The sequence below is a fragment of the Columba livia genome, chromosome 28 (genome assembly GCF_036013475.1).
Source record: "Columba livia isolate bColLiv1 breed racing homer chromosome 28, bColLiv1.pat.W.v2, whole genome shotgun sequence".
Classification (NCBI taxonomy): domain Eukaryota; kingdom Metazoa; phylum Chordata; class Aves; order Columbiformes; family Columbidae; genus Columba; species Columba livia.
The window spans coordinates 725,654-739,143 of record NC_088629.1 but is presented as its reverse complement, the minus strand read 5'-3'; the positions used below and the strand labels follow the sequence as shown (position 1 = coordinate 739,143).

At 65.6% G+C, this 13,490-nt stretch overlaps 2 protein-coding genes across 5 annotated transcripts; both read left to right on the top strand.

Annotated features, from left to right (window-relative positions):
• Positions 1–1,390: 1,390 nt before the first annotated feature.
• On the top strand, positions 1,391–7,253 carry MTMR11 (myotubularin related protein 11). 4 transcript variants are annotated; one of them, XM_065042864.1, is made up of 15 exons: positions 1,391–1,571; positions 1,658–1,791; positions 2,493–2,565; positions 2,637–2,779; positions 2,872–3,155; positions 3,308–3,395; positions 3,464–3,552; positions 3,622–3,743; positions 3,824–3,887; positions 4,103–4,173; positions 4,597–4,769; positions 5,063–5,227; positions 5,566–5,763; positions 6,140–6,391; positions 6,987–7,253. In XM_065042864.1, exons 1-15 carry the CDS (start codon positions 1,406–1,408, stop codon positions 7,116–7,118), a joined length of 2,154 nt encoding a protein of 717 aa, XP_064898936.1. In that variant the 5' UTR covers positions 1,391–1,405; the 3' UTR covers positions 7,119–7,253. The 4 variants fall into 4 exon arrangements, with proteins under 4 accessions (XP_064898936.1, XP_064898934.1, XP_064898937.1 ...); XM_065042862.1 differs by having other exon boundaries at positions 5,560–5,763; XM_065042865.1 differs by having other exon boundaries at positions 5,560–5,763; positions 6,964–7,253.
• Positions 7,254–7,661: 408 nt separating this feature from the next.
• Positions 7,662–12,730, top strand: SF3B4 (splicing factor 3b subunit 4). The gene is made up of 6 exons (XM_065042874.1): positions 7,662–7,813; positions 8,255–8,383; positions 8,698–9,240; positions 10,009–10,203; positions 11,651–11,821; positions 12,250–12,730. Exons 1-6 carry the CDS (start codon positions 7,780–7,782, stop codon positions 12,432–12,434), a joined length of 1,257 nt encoding a protein of 418 aa, XP_064898946.1. The 5' UTR covers positions 7,662–7,779; the 3' UTR covers positions 12,435–12,730.
• Positions 12,731–13,490: the final 760 nt, after the last annotated feature.

Here is a 13,490-nt window from a genome sequence, read left to right as displayed (position 1 = left end):
GTGGCACCCACGCCTCTTTTTTCCGCCTCACCCCCCAATTCCAGCCCCAAATTCTTTTTGCCCCGAATTACTGGATGTTTCCTATTTTGGGGCTTTTGTGCAGCGCATTGTCCCCTTTCTCGGCGTTCGGGGAAGATTTCCTTCGATTTAAATACCAAATTCAGACTTGAATTTAAAAAGTAAACCCCTCCATCCCCATTTTTGTCAAATTTACGCTATTTGGAGGCCCCTTTTCCCCAATTTAGGCGGTTCTGTACCCAGGGCAGGTTTGCGCAGCACTAAGGGAAAATCCAGCTGCTCGCTGGCGCGGGATATCTTGGACGCTGAAGCTAAAACGGGTTTAAAAAGAGGAGAACTGGCTGTGTCCGTTCTGGATCTGGGGTCGGGGCGGATTTGAGCCCGTCTCGCGGGTCTCACCGCGCTGGGGTTTGTCCTCCGTCTCGCGGGGGTTTGGTGCTCCCCGTTTCGGGGTGTCCCGGGCTGACCCCGCGCTGGCGCAGCCGCTGCCCCGGCCTTGGCCAGCGGCCCCGCAGGAAATGCCGCTCGTTTCACCGTGTCCGGAGCCAAAACCCGACCTGAAAACCCAGGGCTGCCCCGCCGGGGGGGTTTCCTGCAGGAGGAAATGGGGGGCACGAGCTGCAGCCGCCAGCACCCCCAGATCTGCAGGAGATGCACCTCACATGGGTGTGGAGCTCAGGGGTGTGTTTGAATGCTGCTGGCTGCCCCTAAGCCTGGCCTAGGCTGGGTTTATCCCCCCAGCACTGTCCAGGCTCCCTGGCAACCAGAGTTTGGGGTCCCCAGAGGGTTCAGGTGACCCCAGGGCCACCAGGCACCTGCTGCCGGGGGGGGGAGTCGGGGTCCCCGTGTCCCTTTGTCACCCCAGGGGGGTTTTGGGGCGGAACGCAGGGTGTTTGGGGCTGGGAGGAGAAGGTCGTGCCTGGGCCATGAGTCACCGCGGGAAACCGGTTCCTCCCAAACCGGAGAGGCCGAGGAACGGGGGGCCCAGAGGGGTGGGGGGACAAAGGGGATGGGGGGACCCAGAGGGATGGGGGCACCCAAAGGGGGCGGGGATGCCCTGTCCAGGCCTGTGTGCCCCCCGGCTGGCAAAGCGTCACTTTTGGGGTGCCGGGGGCTGTGTGAGCCCCATCCCACACCCTGTGTCTGTTATGGGGTGTCTGGGGTGTTGTGTACAACCCCAGCCCTGCCCGTTTGGGGTGTCTGCCCCCACCCTCCAGCGCAGCCCCTGCCCGCCACCCCAGGGGTGTCCCCGCTCTTTGGGGGGGTCCTGCCTGTCTGCTGCCCCTGCGCCCCCGGGCCCGGGGGTGGGGTAGCGGGGGTGGGATACCGGGACCGGGGGGCAGGAACCGGAGCGGGCAGGCCGGGACCGGGAGGGTCCGGAGCGGGGATGCCGGGGGCGGGATCCCGGGGCCGGGGGCGGGATCCCGGGGCGGGCCGTGGCGCTCGGGGCTCCCGTTCCGCTCCGCTCCGCTCCGCTCCGGGCCCGCCCGGCCAAAGTCCCCCCGCCATGAGCGCGGCCCCGGGCGGCCGCCCGGCCTTCCCCGGCCTCCCAGGTACGGCAGGTGCGGGATGCTGGGGAGAGGGGTTCCGTGGTTCCGTGGGGGTCGGGGCTCCCCGGACCCAGCGGCCCGTCCCGCAGGGGAGCTGGTGCTGGAGGAGGCGGCGGGCGCCCGGCGCTGCGGGGACGGCGGAGACGGGGACGGGGACGGGGACGGTTCGGTCCCCGGGACGCTGCTCTGCACCAACCGCCGCGTCGCGTTCCTGCCCGCGCAGGTGGGAGCGGGACCGGCCGCGGGGACCCCGGGACAGGGACCCCGGGACAGGGAACCCGGGACAGGGACACACGGGACAGGGAACCCCGGGGTAGGGACACACGGGATAGGGACCCCCGGCCCCACCTCGGCCCCCCCATCCCAGCTGCATCCTGATCCCGCCCAGGGGCACCCCCACCTCATCCCGACCCCCAGCCCAGATGCACCTGTGCCCCATCCCAGTGGCGTCCCAGTTCCACCTTGATCCCATCCCCGTAGCATTCCAGCTCCATCCTGGCCCCATCCCAACCCCATCGCGGTTCCGTCTACACGCCATCCCATCCTAATCCCATCCCAGAACAATCCTAATCCTGTCCCAGAGCCATCCTAACCCCATCCCAGACCCATCCTAATCCTGTCCCAGAGCCATCCTAATCCCATCCCAGACCAATCCTAATCCTGTCCCAGAGCCATCCTAACCCCATCCCAGACCCATTCTAATCCCAGCTCCATCCCAGCCTCACCTCAGCCCCATCCTGATCCTCATCCTGGTTGCACCTTCACCCCATCCGAATCCCCCCCCCATCCCCATCTCAATCCCCCCCAAGCCCCATCCCTGCCCCCCTTCGCTCATCAGCCCCAGAAGCGCCACTTTCACCCCAGAACTCTGGGCAGGACTCCCTGGGGCACAAGGGGCCGCGTGGGTTCGATGTCCCCCCGCAGGCCCCCGGCTCCCGCGTGTCCCTGCGCAGCGAGGACGACGTGGCGCTGCCCTGCATCCGCACGCTGGTGGCAGGTGACGGTGACACCCCAGCCCCGGTGGCGAGCCGGGCAGGTCCGGGGCGCTGACCGTGTCCCCGCTCGCAGCCAGCAGCTGGGCCAAGCCCAAGGTGCTCACGGCCGCCTCCACGCTCAAGTTCATCCCCGAGGAACTGGCCGTTTTCTGCCGGGATTTCCGCCTGCTCCGCTTCCACTTCCACGCGGACGGGCTGGCTCCACAGGCCTTTCGGGTGAGGGGTGTGGGGTGTGGGGGGCCGGGGGGCCGGACCCTCCTCTGGGGGGTTTCGGGGGGCACGTCCCCCCTGGTGCCTCCACTGTGCAGGTGGCCAACGCCATCGCCCAAGCGCGGGAGGCGGCCGCGTGGCTCGGGGACACCGGCGAAGGACATGGCGGCTGGTCCGGCGCCCCCGGAACGTGGCCGGAGGACGAGGAGGAGGAGGATGGGGACGAGGATGGAGATGAGGAGGATGGGGATGAGGAGGATGAAGGCTCGGGTGCCACGCCGCTCTTCGAGAACCTGCGCGACTGGGAGAAGGAGCTGAGGCGGCTGGGGGCCGAGGGCTGGAGGGTCAGCGCCGTCAACGAGCGCTTCGACATGGCCCCCAGGTACGGCCCCCGTCCCGGACGCCGGGGTCCACGGGCCCTGGCACCCCAAAAGGACCAGGGAGGCGGGGAAACCCTCCCGTTTGGGGGAAAACACCTTCTAGAAACACCCCCCCTGGGTTTTGGGGGTGCACCCACCCCATGCCCCCCCGCAGCCTCCCGCGCTACCTGTGGGTGCCCAGCGGGCTCCTGGACCACGACCTCAAACGGACCTTCGCCCACTTCCAGGAGCGCCGGGTGCCCGTGAGTGCCGGGGGGGGCGCGGGGGTGCCGGGTGACTCTGGGGGGGCCTCACCCCGTTTCTCCCGCAGCGCCTGTGCTGGCACCGCCCGGGCGGGGGGCACCTGCTGCGGGGCGCCGCGTTCCACCCCGCGTCGGAGCCGGGCGCCGAGGACGTGAGGTGAGGCTGGGGCCGGGGGGCCGGGGGGCCGTCCCCACCCCGTCCCACCGCCGTGCCCCGTGTCCCCAGGTGCCTGGAGGCTCTGCTGCTGGGGGGCCGCGGGCCCTGCGTGGTGGCCGATGCCACCGAGCTGCCCTCGCTCGCCGACATCCAGCTGGCGCACCTGAAGCTGCGGGCGCTGTGCCTGCCCGGTGAGCGGGGGACGGGCGGGGGCCCCGTCTGCGTCCCCCCCGGATCCCCACTGTCCCGCTGACCCCCCGCCCTGTGCCAGGCGCGGTGGCCGAGGACAAGTGGCTCTCGGCGCTGGAGGGGACGCGCTGGCTGGAGCACGTGCGGTGAGCGGGGGGGTTTTGGGGGGTAAAACCTCACCCCAAACCCACCTTTATTATACCCTAAAGCCACCTTTATTATGGGGGGCGGGTCCCCCCTGTTGGGCGATGGGGGGTTGCAGTGGGTGCGTGGTCACCCCCCACCATGAGCACCCAGCACCTGGGTGGTGGGGGGGCGTTTTGGGGTGCCCTGACGCCCCCGTTTTTTTGCCCCCCCCCAGCACGTGCTTGAGAAGAGCCGTGGAGGTGGCGACGCTGCTGGCGGGGACACGGTGCTCTGTGCTGCTGCAGGGTACAGCGGTGGGGACAGGGGGACACGGGGACGGGGACACGGGGACGTGGACACAGAGGGATGGGGTGACACAGGGGAATGGGGGGATGCAGAGGGATGGGGGGAGACATTGGGATGGGGGGACACAGGGGTGGGGGACACAGGGACGGGGACACAGGGGTGGGGACACAGGGATGGGGGACACAGGGGAATGGGGGACACACCAGAATGGGGGAGACACAGGGGAATAGGAGGATGAAACGGGATGGAGGGGACACATTGGGATGGGGAGAGACATCGGGATTTGGGGATGAAATGGGATGGGGGGGACGCACTGGGATTGGGGGGGACACAGAGGGATTGGGGGATGCACCGGGATGCAGGGGAAGCCCCGGGATTTGCGGTGACGCGCACTGGGGACCCCCCGCCGCCGTGTCCCCCCAGAGCCGTCGGACCGGGACCTGAACTGCCTGCTGGCGGCGCTGGTGCCGCTGCTGGGCGACCCGCGGTGCCGCACGCTGCGCGGCTTCCAGAGCCTGGTGCAGCGCGAGTGGGTGGCGGCTGGACACCCCTTCCCACACCGCATGGGGCTCCTGCGCCGCGGCCCCCGCGACGAGGTGACGCCCCGCACCGCGTCCCCCATCCCGCCGTGTCCCCATCCCGCCATGTCCCCATCCCGCCGTGTCCCCATCCCTCCATGTCCCCATCCCGCCATGTCCCCATCCCTCCATGTCCCCATCCCGCCATGTCCCCATCCCGCCATGTCCCCATCCCGCCATGTCGCACATCCCACTGTGTCTCCCCATCCTGCTGCATCTCCCCATCCTGCCGTGTCCCCCCACCCCTCCATGTCCCCGCATCCCACCGTGTCCCCCACCCCACCATGTCCCCCACCCCGCCGTGTCCCCAGGCCCCCGTGTTCCTGCTGTTCCTGGACTGCGTGTGGCAGCTGGTGCGGCAGTTCCCGGCGGCCTTCGGCTTCACCGAGGCGTTCCTGCTGGCGCTGCACGACAGCAGCTTCGCGCCCTATTCCAGCACCTTCCTCTTCAGCTGCCAGCGCCAGCGCGGCCGCGCGGTGAGACGGGGGGGCACGCTGCTGGTTCCCCGCAGAAACGTCGGGTCTGGGGGCTTGGCTGCGCCGTGCCTCAGTTTCCCATCCGCACCCCAATCTGTCATTGATCCCAGCCCCGTGACTCAGTTTCCCCATCCCCATCACCAATTGGGGATTGATCCCAGCCCCGTGCCTCAGTTTCCCCATCCGCACCCCAATCGATGATTGATCCCAACCCTGTGCCTCAGTTTCCCCATCCCCATCACCAATCGGTGATTGATCCCAGCCCCGTGACTCAGTTTCCCCATCCCCATCCCCAATGGGGCTTCCCCCCCCACTAACACCCCCGTTTCCAGCAGCAGCGCCCCCCCAGCCAGACCCACACCCCGGCGGGCGGCCGGCGGCCCCGGGGGGGCAGCGCTGCCGGGGGGCTCCCCCCGGTCTGGGCCTGGGGGCTGCGCTACAGCCGGGAGCAACGGGCGCGGTTCCGGAACCCCGCGGGGGGGGGCGCCCCCGCCCCGGGACCCCCCGACACCGCCGACCCCCCCAGCCCGGACACGGTGAGTCAGGGGCTGGTTTGGGGGACCCCTGCGGAGGGACCCAGGCGTCCGAGTTGCATCTCCCCTGTGTCGTCCCCTACGATTTGGCAGGGGGTCAGTCCCTTCATGGTGCTGTGTGCCCCCCCAAACCTGCCCCAGCCCTAACTGGGGGGTTCACCCTCTGCCTGCCCCCCACCTTTTTCCCCTAATTTATATTTTTCCCCCTAATTTCTATTTTCCCCTGATTTCTATATTTCCCTCTAATTGCTATATTCCCTCTAATTTCTATATTCCCCCTAATTTCTATATTTTCCCCCAATTTCTATATTTCCCCCAATTTCTATTTCCCCCGTTTCCCCCGTTTCCCCCGGTTGCCCCGGTTCCCGTTCCGTTGCAGGGCGCTGCCGCGCGGGCCGGGCCGGTGCCGGTGCCGGTGCCGGTGCCGGTGCTGGTGCTGAGCAGGGGGTCCCTGAGCCCGCAGCCCCTGCCCTGGCGGAGCGGCCGCCCCCCCGCGCGGGGGGCCCGCGTGGCCGCGGGGGGGCTGCGGGCGGCTGCCGGGGCCCCCCCGGGGCTGCTGGTCCCCTGCGCCGCGGGACCGGCCGTGCGGCTCTGGCGCCGCTGCTACCTGCGGGGGCTGCCCGAGGCGCAGGTGGGACATGGGGGGAGCACGCGTCTGTCCGTCCATCCCACCCCGTGTCCGTCCATCCCACCCCGTGTCCGTCCATCCCAACCCATGTCTGTCCATCCCACCCCATGTCCGTCCATCCCACCCCATGTCTGTCCATCCCTGTATCTGTCCATCCCACCCCATGTCCGTCCATCCCACCCCATGTCTGTCCATCCCTGTATCTGTCCATCCCACCCCATGTCCGTCCATCCCAACCCATGTCCATCCATCCCCATGTCCACCTGTCCCCATGTCTATCCTGACGTGTGTCCGTCCATCCCACGCCGTGTCCGTCCATCCCACCCCGTGTCTGTCCATCCCACCCTGCGTCCGTCCATCCCACCCCGTGTCTGTCCATCCCACCCCGTGTCTGTCCATCCCACCCCGTGTCCGTCCATCCCACCCTGTGTCCGTCCATCCCACCCCGTGTCCGTCCATCCCACCCTGTGTCCGTCCATCCCACCCCGTGTCTGTCCATCCCACCCCGTGTCCGCCTGTCCCTGTGTCCACCCTTCCCAACTCGTGTCCATCCGCCCCCGTGTCCGTCCGTCCAGCCCGTGTCCGTCTGTCCCCGCAGCGCGGGCGCTTGGCCCCGTCCCCCGCGGCGCTGGCCGAGGAGCTGATGCTGCTGCAGGACCGGCTGCGCACCTGGGGGGCCACGGGCCCCCCCGCCGAGGCCACCGACACCCCCCCCCCGCCCTCCCGGTGACCCCGCGCTCCCTCCAGCCACGCGGGCTCCGGGACCCGCGGTGCCGAGGGCGGGACAGGATGGGACCCGCCGGGGGGCGGGGCGGTCTGGGGGCCCGTGTGCCCCCCGAACCCATTAAAGTGCAGTTTGGTGTGACCGCGTGTGGCCGAGAGGGGGCGGGGGACCCCCAATGGGGGCTGGGGTGGGACCGGGGCGCGGGGCTCCCCCGAAACGGGATCCACCGGAAATGGGATCTCGTGGAAATGGGATCCACCGGAAATGGGATCTCTCAGCACTGGGATCTCCTGGCACTGGATCATTCAGCACTGGGATCCCCTCCACACTGGGATCTGCCAGCACTGGGATCTCCTGGCACAGGGATCGCCTGGCACTGGGATTCCCCGGCACTGAGGACCCACAGCGCTGGGGCAGCGCTCCTGGCCCTGGCGGTGACGTCACCGCCCGTCGCGACCGGGGATATCGCGACAGAAGGGCGGCAACGCCCGCCTGCCCGCCCACACCCAAGATGGCCGCGGCGCCTTCGCCGCGCTCAGCCGTGACGCCACTTCCGGGGTTGACGGCATCACGCCGACGCGAGGGGGTGGGGTTTGCGTCTGACGTCACGACGCTCGGCGTTGTGTGACGGCGGCGCCGCGCGCGCGGGAGCGGGCGGTGGGAGAAGATGGCGGCGGGGCCGATATCCGAGAGGAACCAGGGTGAGGGGCGCGGGGGGGACGGGGCGCGGGGGCTCTGGGACACCAGGGTCGGCTGGGCTGGGGGGGTGGCGGCCCAGTGGTGGGACAAGGGGCAATGGGTGCAAACTGCAACACAGGAGGTTCCGCTGGAAGATGAGAAGCAACTTGTTGGGGTGAGGGTGGCAGAGCCTGGCCCAGGCTGCCCAGGGGGTTGTGGAGTCTCCTTCTGTGCAGACATTCCAACCCCCTGGACACCTTCCTGTGTCACCTCATCTGGGTGTTCCTGCTCCATGGGGGGTTGCACTGGATGGGCTTTGAGGCCCCTCAGCCCCTCACGCCCTGATCCTGTGACACCAGCGCTGGCAGCACCGAGCCCTCCAGTCCTCACGCAGCCGAGATTTCCAGCTTCCCGCTCACGGCTTTAGCTCATTTATTGTAAAATTATTTGAAATTCCTGTGCAGACGCCACCGTGTACGTGGGGGGGCTGGACGAGAAGGTCAGCGAGCCGCTGCTCTGGGAGCTGTTTCTGCAGGCGGGACCCGTGGTCAACACCCACATGCCCAAGGATCGGGTCACCGGCCAGCACCAAGGTGAGCTGTGACTGGTTCTTTTTCCTCTAAAAATCTGCATGTCGAGTGAAATATTTTACCTGGGGATGGCCAGAGAAAAATTACAGCAGGGAGAGATGATCCCCCGCAAAACCATCGTCCCGTCCGGAGCGCGGCCTCGTGTAGGTGAGGCGCCCGGGGTTAGTGCTGGAGTGAGCTTGTGGTTGGACTCAGTGATCTCGAGGGTCTTTTCCAACCAAAATGATTGTTTGACTGATTTTTTCTGTGACTAAATCAAGCAGGGTCGGGCGAGCCGTGTGGCTCTAAAGCTCTTCTTTTGGGGGGGTTTGTTTTAGGTTACGGGTTTGTGGAGTTCCTCAGCGAGGAGGACGCGGATTACGCCATCAAGATCATGAACATGATCAAGCTGTACGGGAAGCCCATCCGCGTGAACAAAGCCTCGGCCCACAACAAAAACCTGGACGTGGGCGCCAACATCTTCATCGGCAACCTGGACCCCGAGATCGACGAGAAGCTGCTGTACGACACCTTCAGCGCCTTCGGCGTCATCCTCCAGACGCCCAAGATCATGCGAGACCCCGACACGGGCAACTCCAAGGGCTACGCCTTCATCAACTTCGCCAGTTTCGACGCCTCGGACGCCGCCATCGAGGCGATGAACGGACAGTACCTCTGCAACCGCCCCATCACCGTGTCCTACGCCTTCAAGAAGGATTCCAAGGGCGAGCGGCACGGCTCGGCGGCCGAGCGGCTCCTGGCGGCGCAGAACCCGCTCTCGCAGGCCGACCGGCCCCACCAGCTCTTTGCCGACGCTCCTCCGCCCCCCTCGGTCCCCACGCCCGTTGTCACCACGCTGGGACCCGGTGTCACCCCTCCAGGTGGGTACATGTCCCCGTGGCGGCTGCGCTTGGGCGCTGGAGTGGTTACCCCTTAACATAACGAACCCCATCAGCAATTACCAACCTAAGGATGTGTAAATCACGTCAGTAATTACCGACTGTGTGAATAGTCTGGGCTCAGTCCTCTCCTTAAGCAAAAATAGGGTGATTTGGAGAGCTGTCCTTGCCGTTCGAACATCCTGGAACGTGCACGATTAATTGAGGTTCTGTAATACATATCTCGAGACTCTGGGGATCCTTTAGATTAACTTTGCTTATCATAAGCTTATTATAATATGAATTAATTAGTATTTGTTTTCTTCTTTCTTTTTCATTTTTCTTTATTTTATTTCCCCCTTTTCCCCCCATTCTCCCCTTTCCCCCATTCCCCTCTTGCCCCCTCATTTCCCCTATTTCCCCTTTCCCCTCATTTCCCCCCATTCTCCCCTTTTCCCCTGTTCCCCTCTTGCCCCCTCATTTCCCCTTTCCCCTCATTTCCCCCCTGTTTCCCCTTTACCCTGTTCCCCTCTTGCCCCCTCATTTCTCCTGTTTCCCCTTTCCCCTCATTCCCCCCCATTCTCCCCTTTACCCCGTTCCCCTCTTGCCCCCTCATTTCCCCTGTTTCCCCCTTTCCCCGTTTCCCCTTTCCCCCGTTTTCACTCCTTTTCTCCTCTCTCGTTTCTCTTCCCCGCCCTCCCCTCCTTTGCGTGCTGTTGGCGTTGGTTCGTGACTGGCGTTCCCCCTCACGCGCTCTCTGGTCTCTCGCAGGTCTCCCCCCGCCCGGCTCGTTCCCCCCGCCGGTGCCGCCCCCCGGGGCGCTGCCCCCCGGCCTGCCGCCCGCCATGCCCCCCCCGCCCATGCCGCCCGGGGCCGGCGCCCCCGGCCCCCCCACGGGCGCTGCGCCCGCCGGGGCCCACCCCCCGCACCCGCACGCCTTCCCCCCGGGCGGCATGCACCACCCAGGTAAGGGCGCTCCGCGTTTTCCCCGCCCTTCCCCTCTTTTAGACCATTCCCAGCTTGTTTCGAGTTGAAGAGGGACCCCCGAGCAAAGAACCCTGAGCAGTTGTCCCCTCCAGTCTAAAGTTCCCACCCTCCTGCGTGAATTCAGGCAAACCGGGACAGTTTGGGCGTGGGGTCCCCCCGGTTCATCGCTAAATCCCTTGACCTTCGTCCGACGCGCCGGTTCTCGTCTCCGCGGGGCCTCGTTTGCCCTGCCCGGAGCAGACCCGTCAGGCCCTGCCCTTCAGCCGCTGTTCCGCCCCTGCGAGAAGGGCCGTCCCGGGCAGCAACCAGAACATTCTGGATTTCCACCGCTAGCCGCCCCTTCCCGCCCCGCCGGCCCCCGGCTCGCAGCTCCCGTCCACCAGCACAATCTCCTTTGCCTTCTTGCTCGGACAAACCCCAGGGCTCTGCTTGCCTTGGGGGGCGGAAAAGCTCAAACCCTCGCAGCTTGCAGCCCAAAGAAGTTTATTCGAAGGGAGCTCTTTGCTAAATAAGTTTGATAAGGATCGATATTCAGTGACCGAAGCGGCGAGGGCGCCGCGGCAGCAGCGCCGCTGTCCGGCTTTCCTGCGTTCAGCGCGGAGCGTCTGTGCGCGGGAGCTGATTCCAGACACGAGAACGAAGCGTTTCGCTGATTTCCTCCCGTGTTCAGCCCCGTGGCACCGGGACGAGCAGCCTCCACGCGCCGCTCCGCTTTCCAGCGCCAAAGTGGAGCTAAATGAGCAATTTCATTTCATTGGTGTTTCATCCTGCCCGGTCTAAAGTGCCCCTGGCCCCCGCGATTAGGCAGCTTTGTGTGATCGCCAGTGGCCAGATGGCAGCTGCTTGTCCCCGATTACCGGCTGGATTGTAGGAGCTTTAAAGCAGCTAATTACACACGGGAAGGGAAAGCTCCGCGCCCTCCGGGTTCCCGTGCGGAGAGAACCTGCCTTGGGATTTTAAAAGGGGGGTAAATAAGGGAATATTGGGAAAAAGGTCGATTGGGAGGGGCATGGGGAGTCGGGGCTCAGGAGCTTGGCCACAGTTTCCCAGGGTGAGTTTTTCTGTCCCAGGATGGGGATTTGTGTCCCAGGTTGATCATTTGTGTCCCAGGATGGGGATTTGTGTCCCAGGGTGATGATTTGTGTCCCAGGGTGAGGATTTGTGTCCCAGGTTGATCATTTGTGTCCCAGGTTGATCATTTGTGTCCCAGGATGGGGATTTCTGTCCCCGATCTGCACCCCATTTGCTGTCACATTGTCCCCACACGCTTCCATCCCCGCAGCATTCCCCGTTCCCTCTTGGCGGCGAGCGCTGCGTTTCCTCCCTTTTCAAGCCCTTTTTGGGAGCAGAAGCCCCTTAGCAGCCCCTCTTCCCGTACCGACACCTGGACGCGGGCGCCGCGGTTGACGAGCCGGCTTTCCCGCAGGAATGCCGCCCATGCAGGTGCACCACGGCCCGCCGGGGATGGGCCAGCACCACCCAGGACCACCCGGCTCCGCGGGACAGCCGCCCCCGCGCCCCCCGCCCGGAATGCCGCACCCCGGACCCCCGCCCATGGGGATGCCGCCCCGAGGACCCCATTTCGGGTCGCCCATGGGTGAGTGGGTGCTGCCGAGGGACCTGGGGGGGTTGGGTTGGATTTGGGGAACAATTCATTCCCACAAAAGGGTTGTTGGGCGTTGGAAGAGGCTGGAGTGCTGGGGTCACCATCCCTGGAGGGTTTAAAGACGGAGATGAGGTTCTCAGGACATGGGGTGGTGACGGGGTGGGGGGAATGGTTGGAATCGATGATCTTGAGGGGCTTTTCAACCAAAATGGTGATTTCTGTGATCGTGGACGGGTTTGGGTTGGGTGGGACCTTCAAACAGCGTCCAGTCATGGGCAGGGACACGTTCAACAGATCAGGGACGTCCCCAACAGATCAGGGACACCTCCAAGCCGAGCTGGCACGGTGGGCGGGTTTTGGGGCAGGAGGGGCTGTTTGTGTGGCCCCGCGGGGCCGTTAACGTGTGGCTCTGTCCCCAGGTCACCCGGGCCCCATGCCGCACCACGGGATGCGCGGCCCCCCTCCGCTGATGCCCCCGCACGGCTACAACGGGCCCCCCCGGCCCCCACCCTACGGCTACCAGCGCGTCCCGCTGCCCCCCCGGCCCGCGCAGAGACCCCCCGGGGTGCCGCCCCGCGGCCCCTTGCGGGGCCCCCTCCCCTAGACGTGGGGCCAGCAGAGCCCCCTCCCTGTCGCTGTCCCCAAACTTTCCTGTCCCCTCAGACCATCATCCCCACACCCACCGGGGGCCGGTGGGTCCATCCCTGTCACCCCCAACTCTGCGTTTCCCCCTCCCCACCTTTCCCCCCTTCTCTTTTTATAACATTCCTTCTCATGACTCTCCCCCTCCTCCCCCATTCAGTCTCAGCCTGGAAGGTTTTCCAAGGTCCCGTTACCGGTGGTTTTTATTCCTCTGTAAAGCAGGGCTCTCCCTTTTACAAATAAAGCCTTTTAAGCGCGGGGGGGCTGTCCCTGTGAAGCCGGCGCTGACCCTCTCCCCGCGCTCGCAGCTCGTGATGCTCGTTGGCACCCGAGAGCTCTTTGCTGACACGGATCCCCGGCTCTGGTTTTGGTGAGACGCTGCGTTAGGGTCGATGCCCCCGCTCTCTGCTTCCTCCAGGCCGTCCTGGCTCTGTGGAATCCGGCGCACCTGCGGTGGCGAAAATGAACGATCGAGCCTTAAACTTCATCGTATCCTTGGGCGCTCGTCCCAGGGCGCGCGAGGAGACGGGCAGGGCCTTTGGACCGGTAGTTTGGCAGCAAAACCTGCTCCCCATGTCCCTGCCAAAACCAAACAGTTCCAATGGAAAATCGGCCCCGGCACAGTCATAACCGGGAATTTGGTGCCGATTGCCCCGTGGCTTCAGATTTAATTTCACAGCAAGGCTGGTCCGGCTTCCAAAAACCTCAGCGTGGCAGAGACCAACGTCAGGTTTAACAGCAGAACAAAACCACAGATGCTGGGGCTTCTCCCTCCCGTAGAACAGTCGGGACAGGAACCGTAAAGCTGTTCTTATCCCACACCGGTTTTCTTTAATTGCGTCACCCCTGGTTTGTACCCCGTCTCCCCGGTTCCAGGGCCGGCCCGAAGGAAGGAGCTGCTGGCACCGCGCGGTGCGTCTCCGGTGACGCTCATCGGAGCTCCCGGCTGCTCCACGCGCGGCTTTGGCGGTGACATTGAGGCACATGAGTCACCGCTCGATGGGCCCAAGGAGCTGCG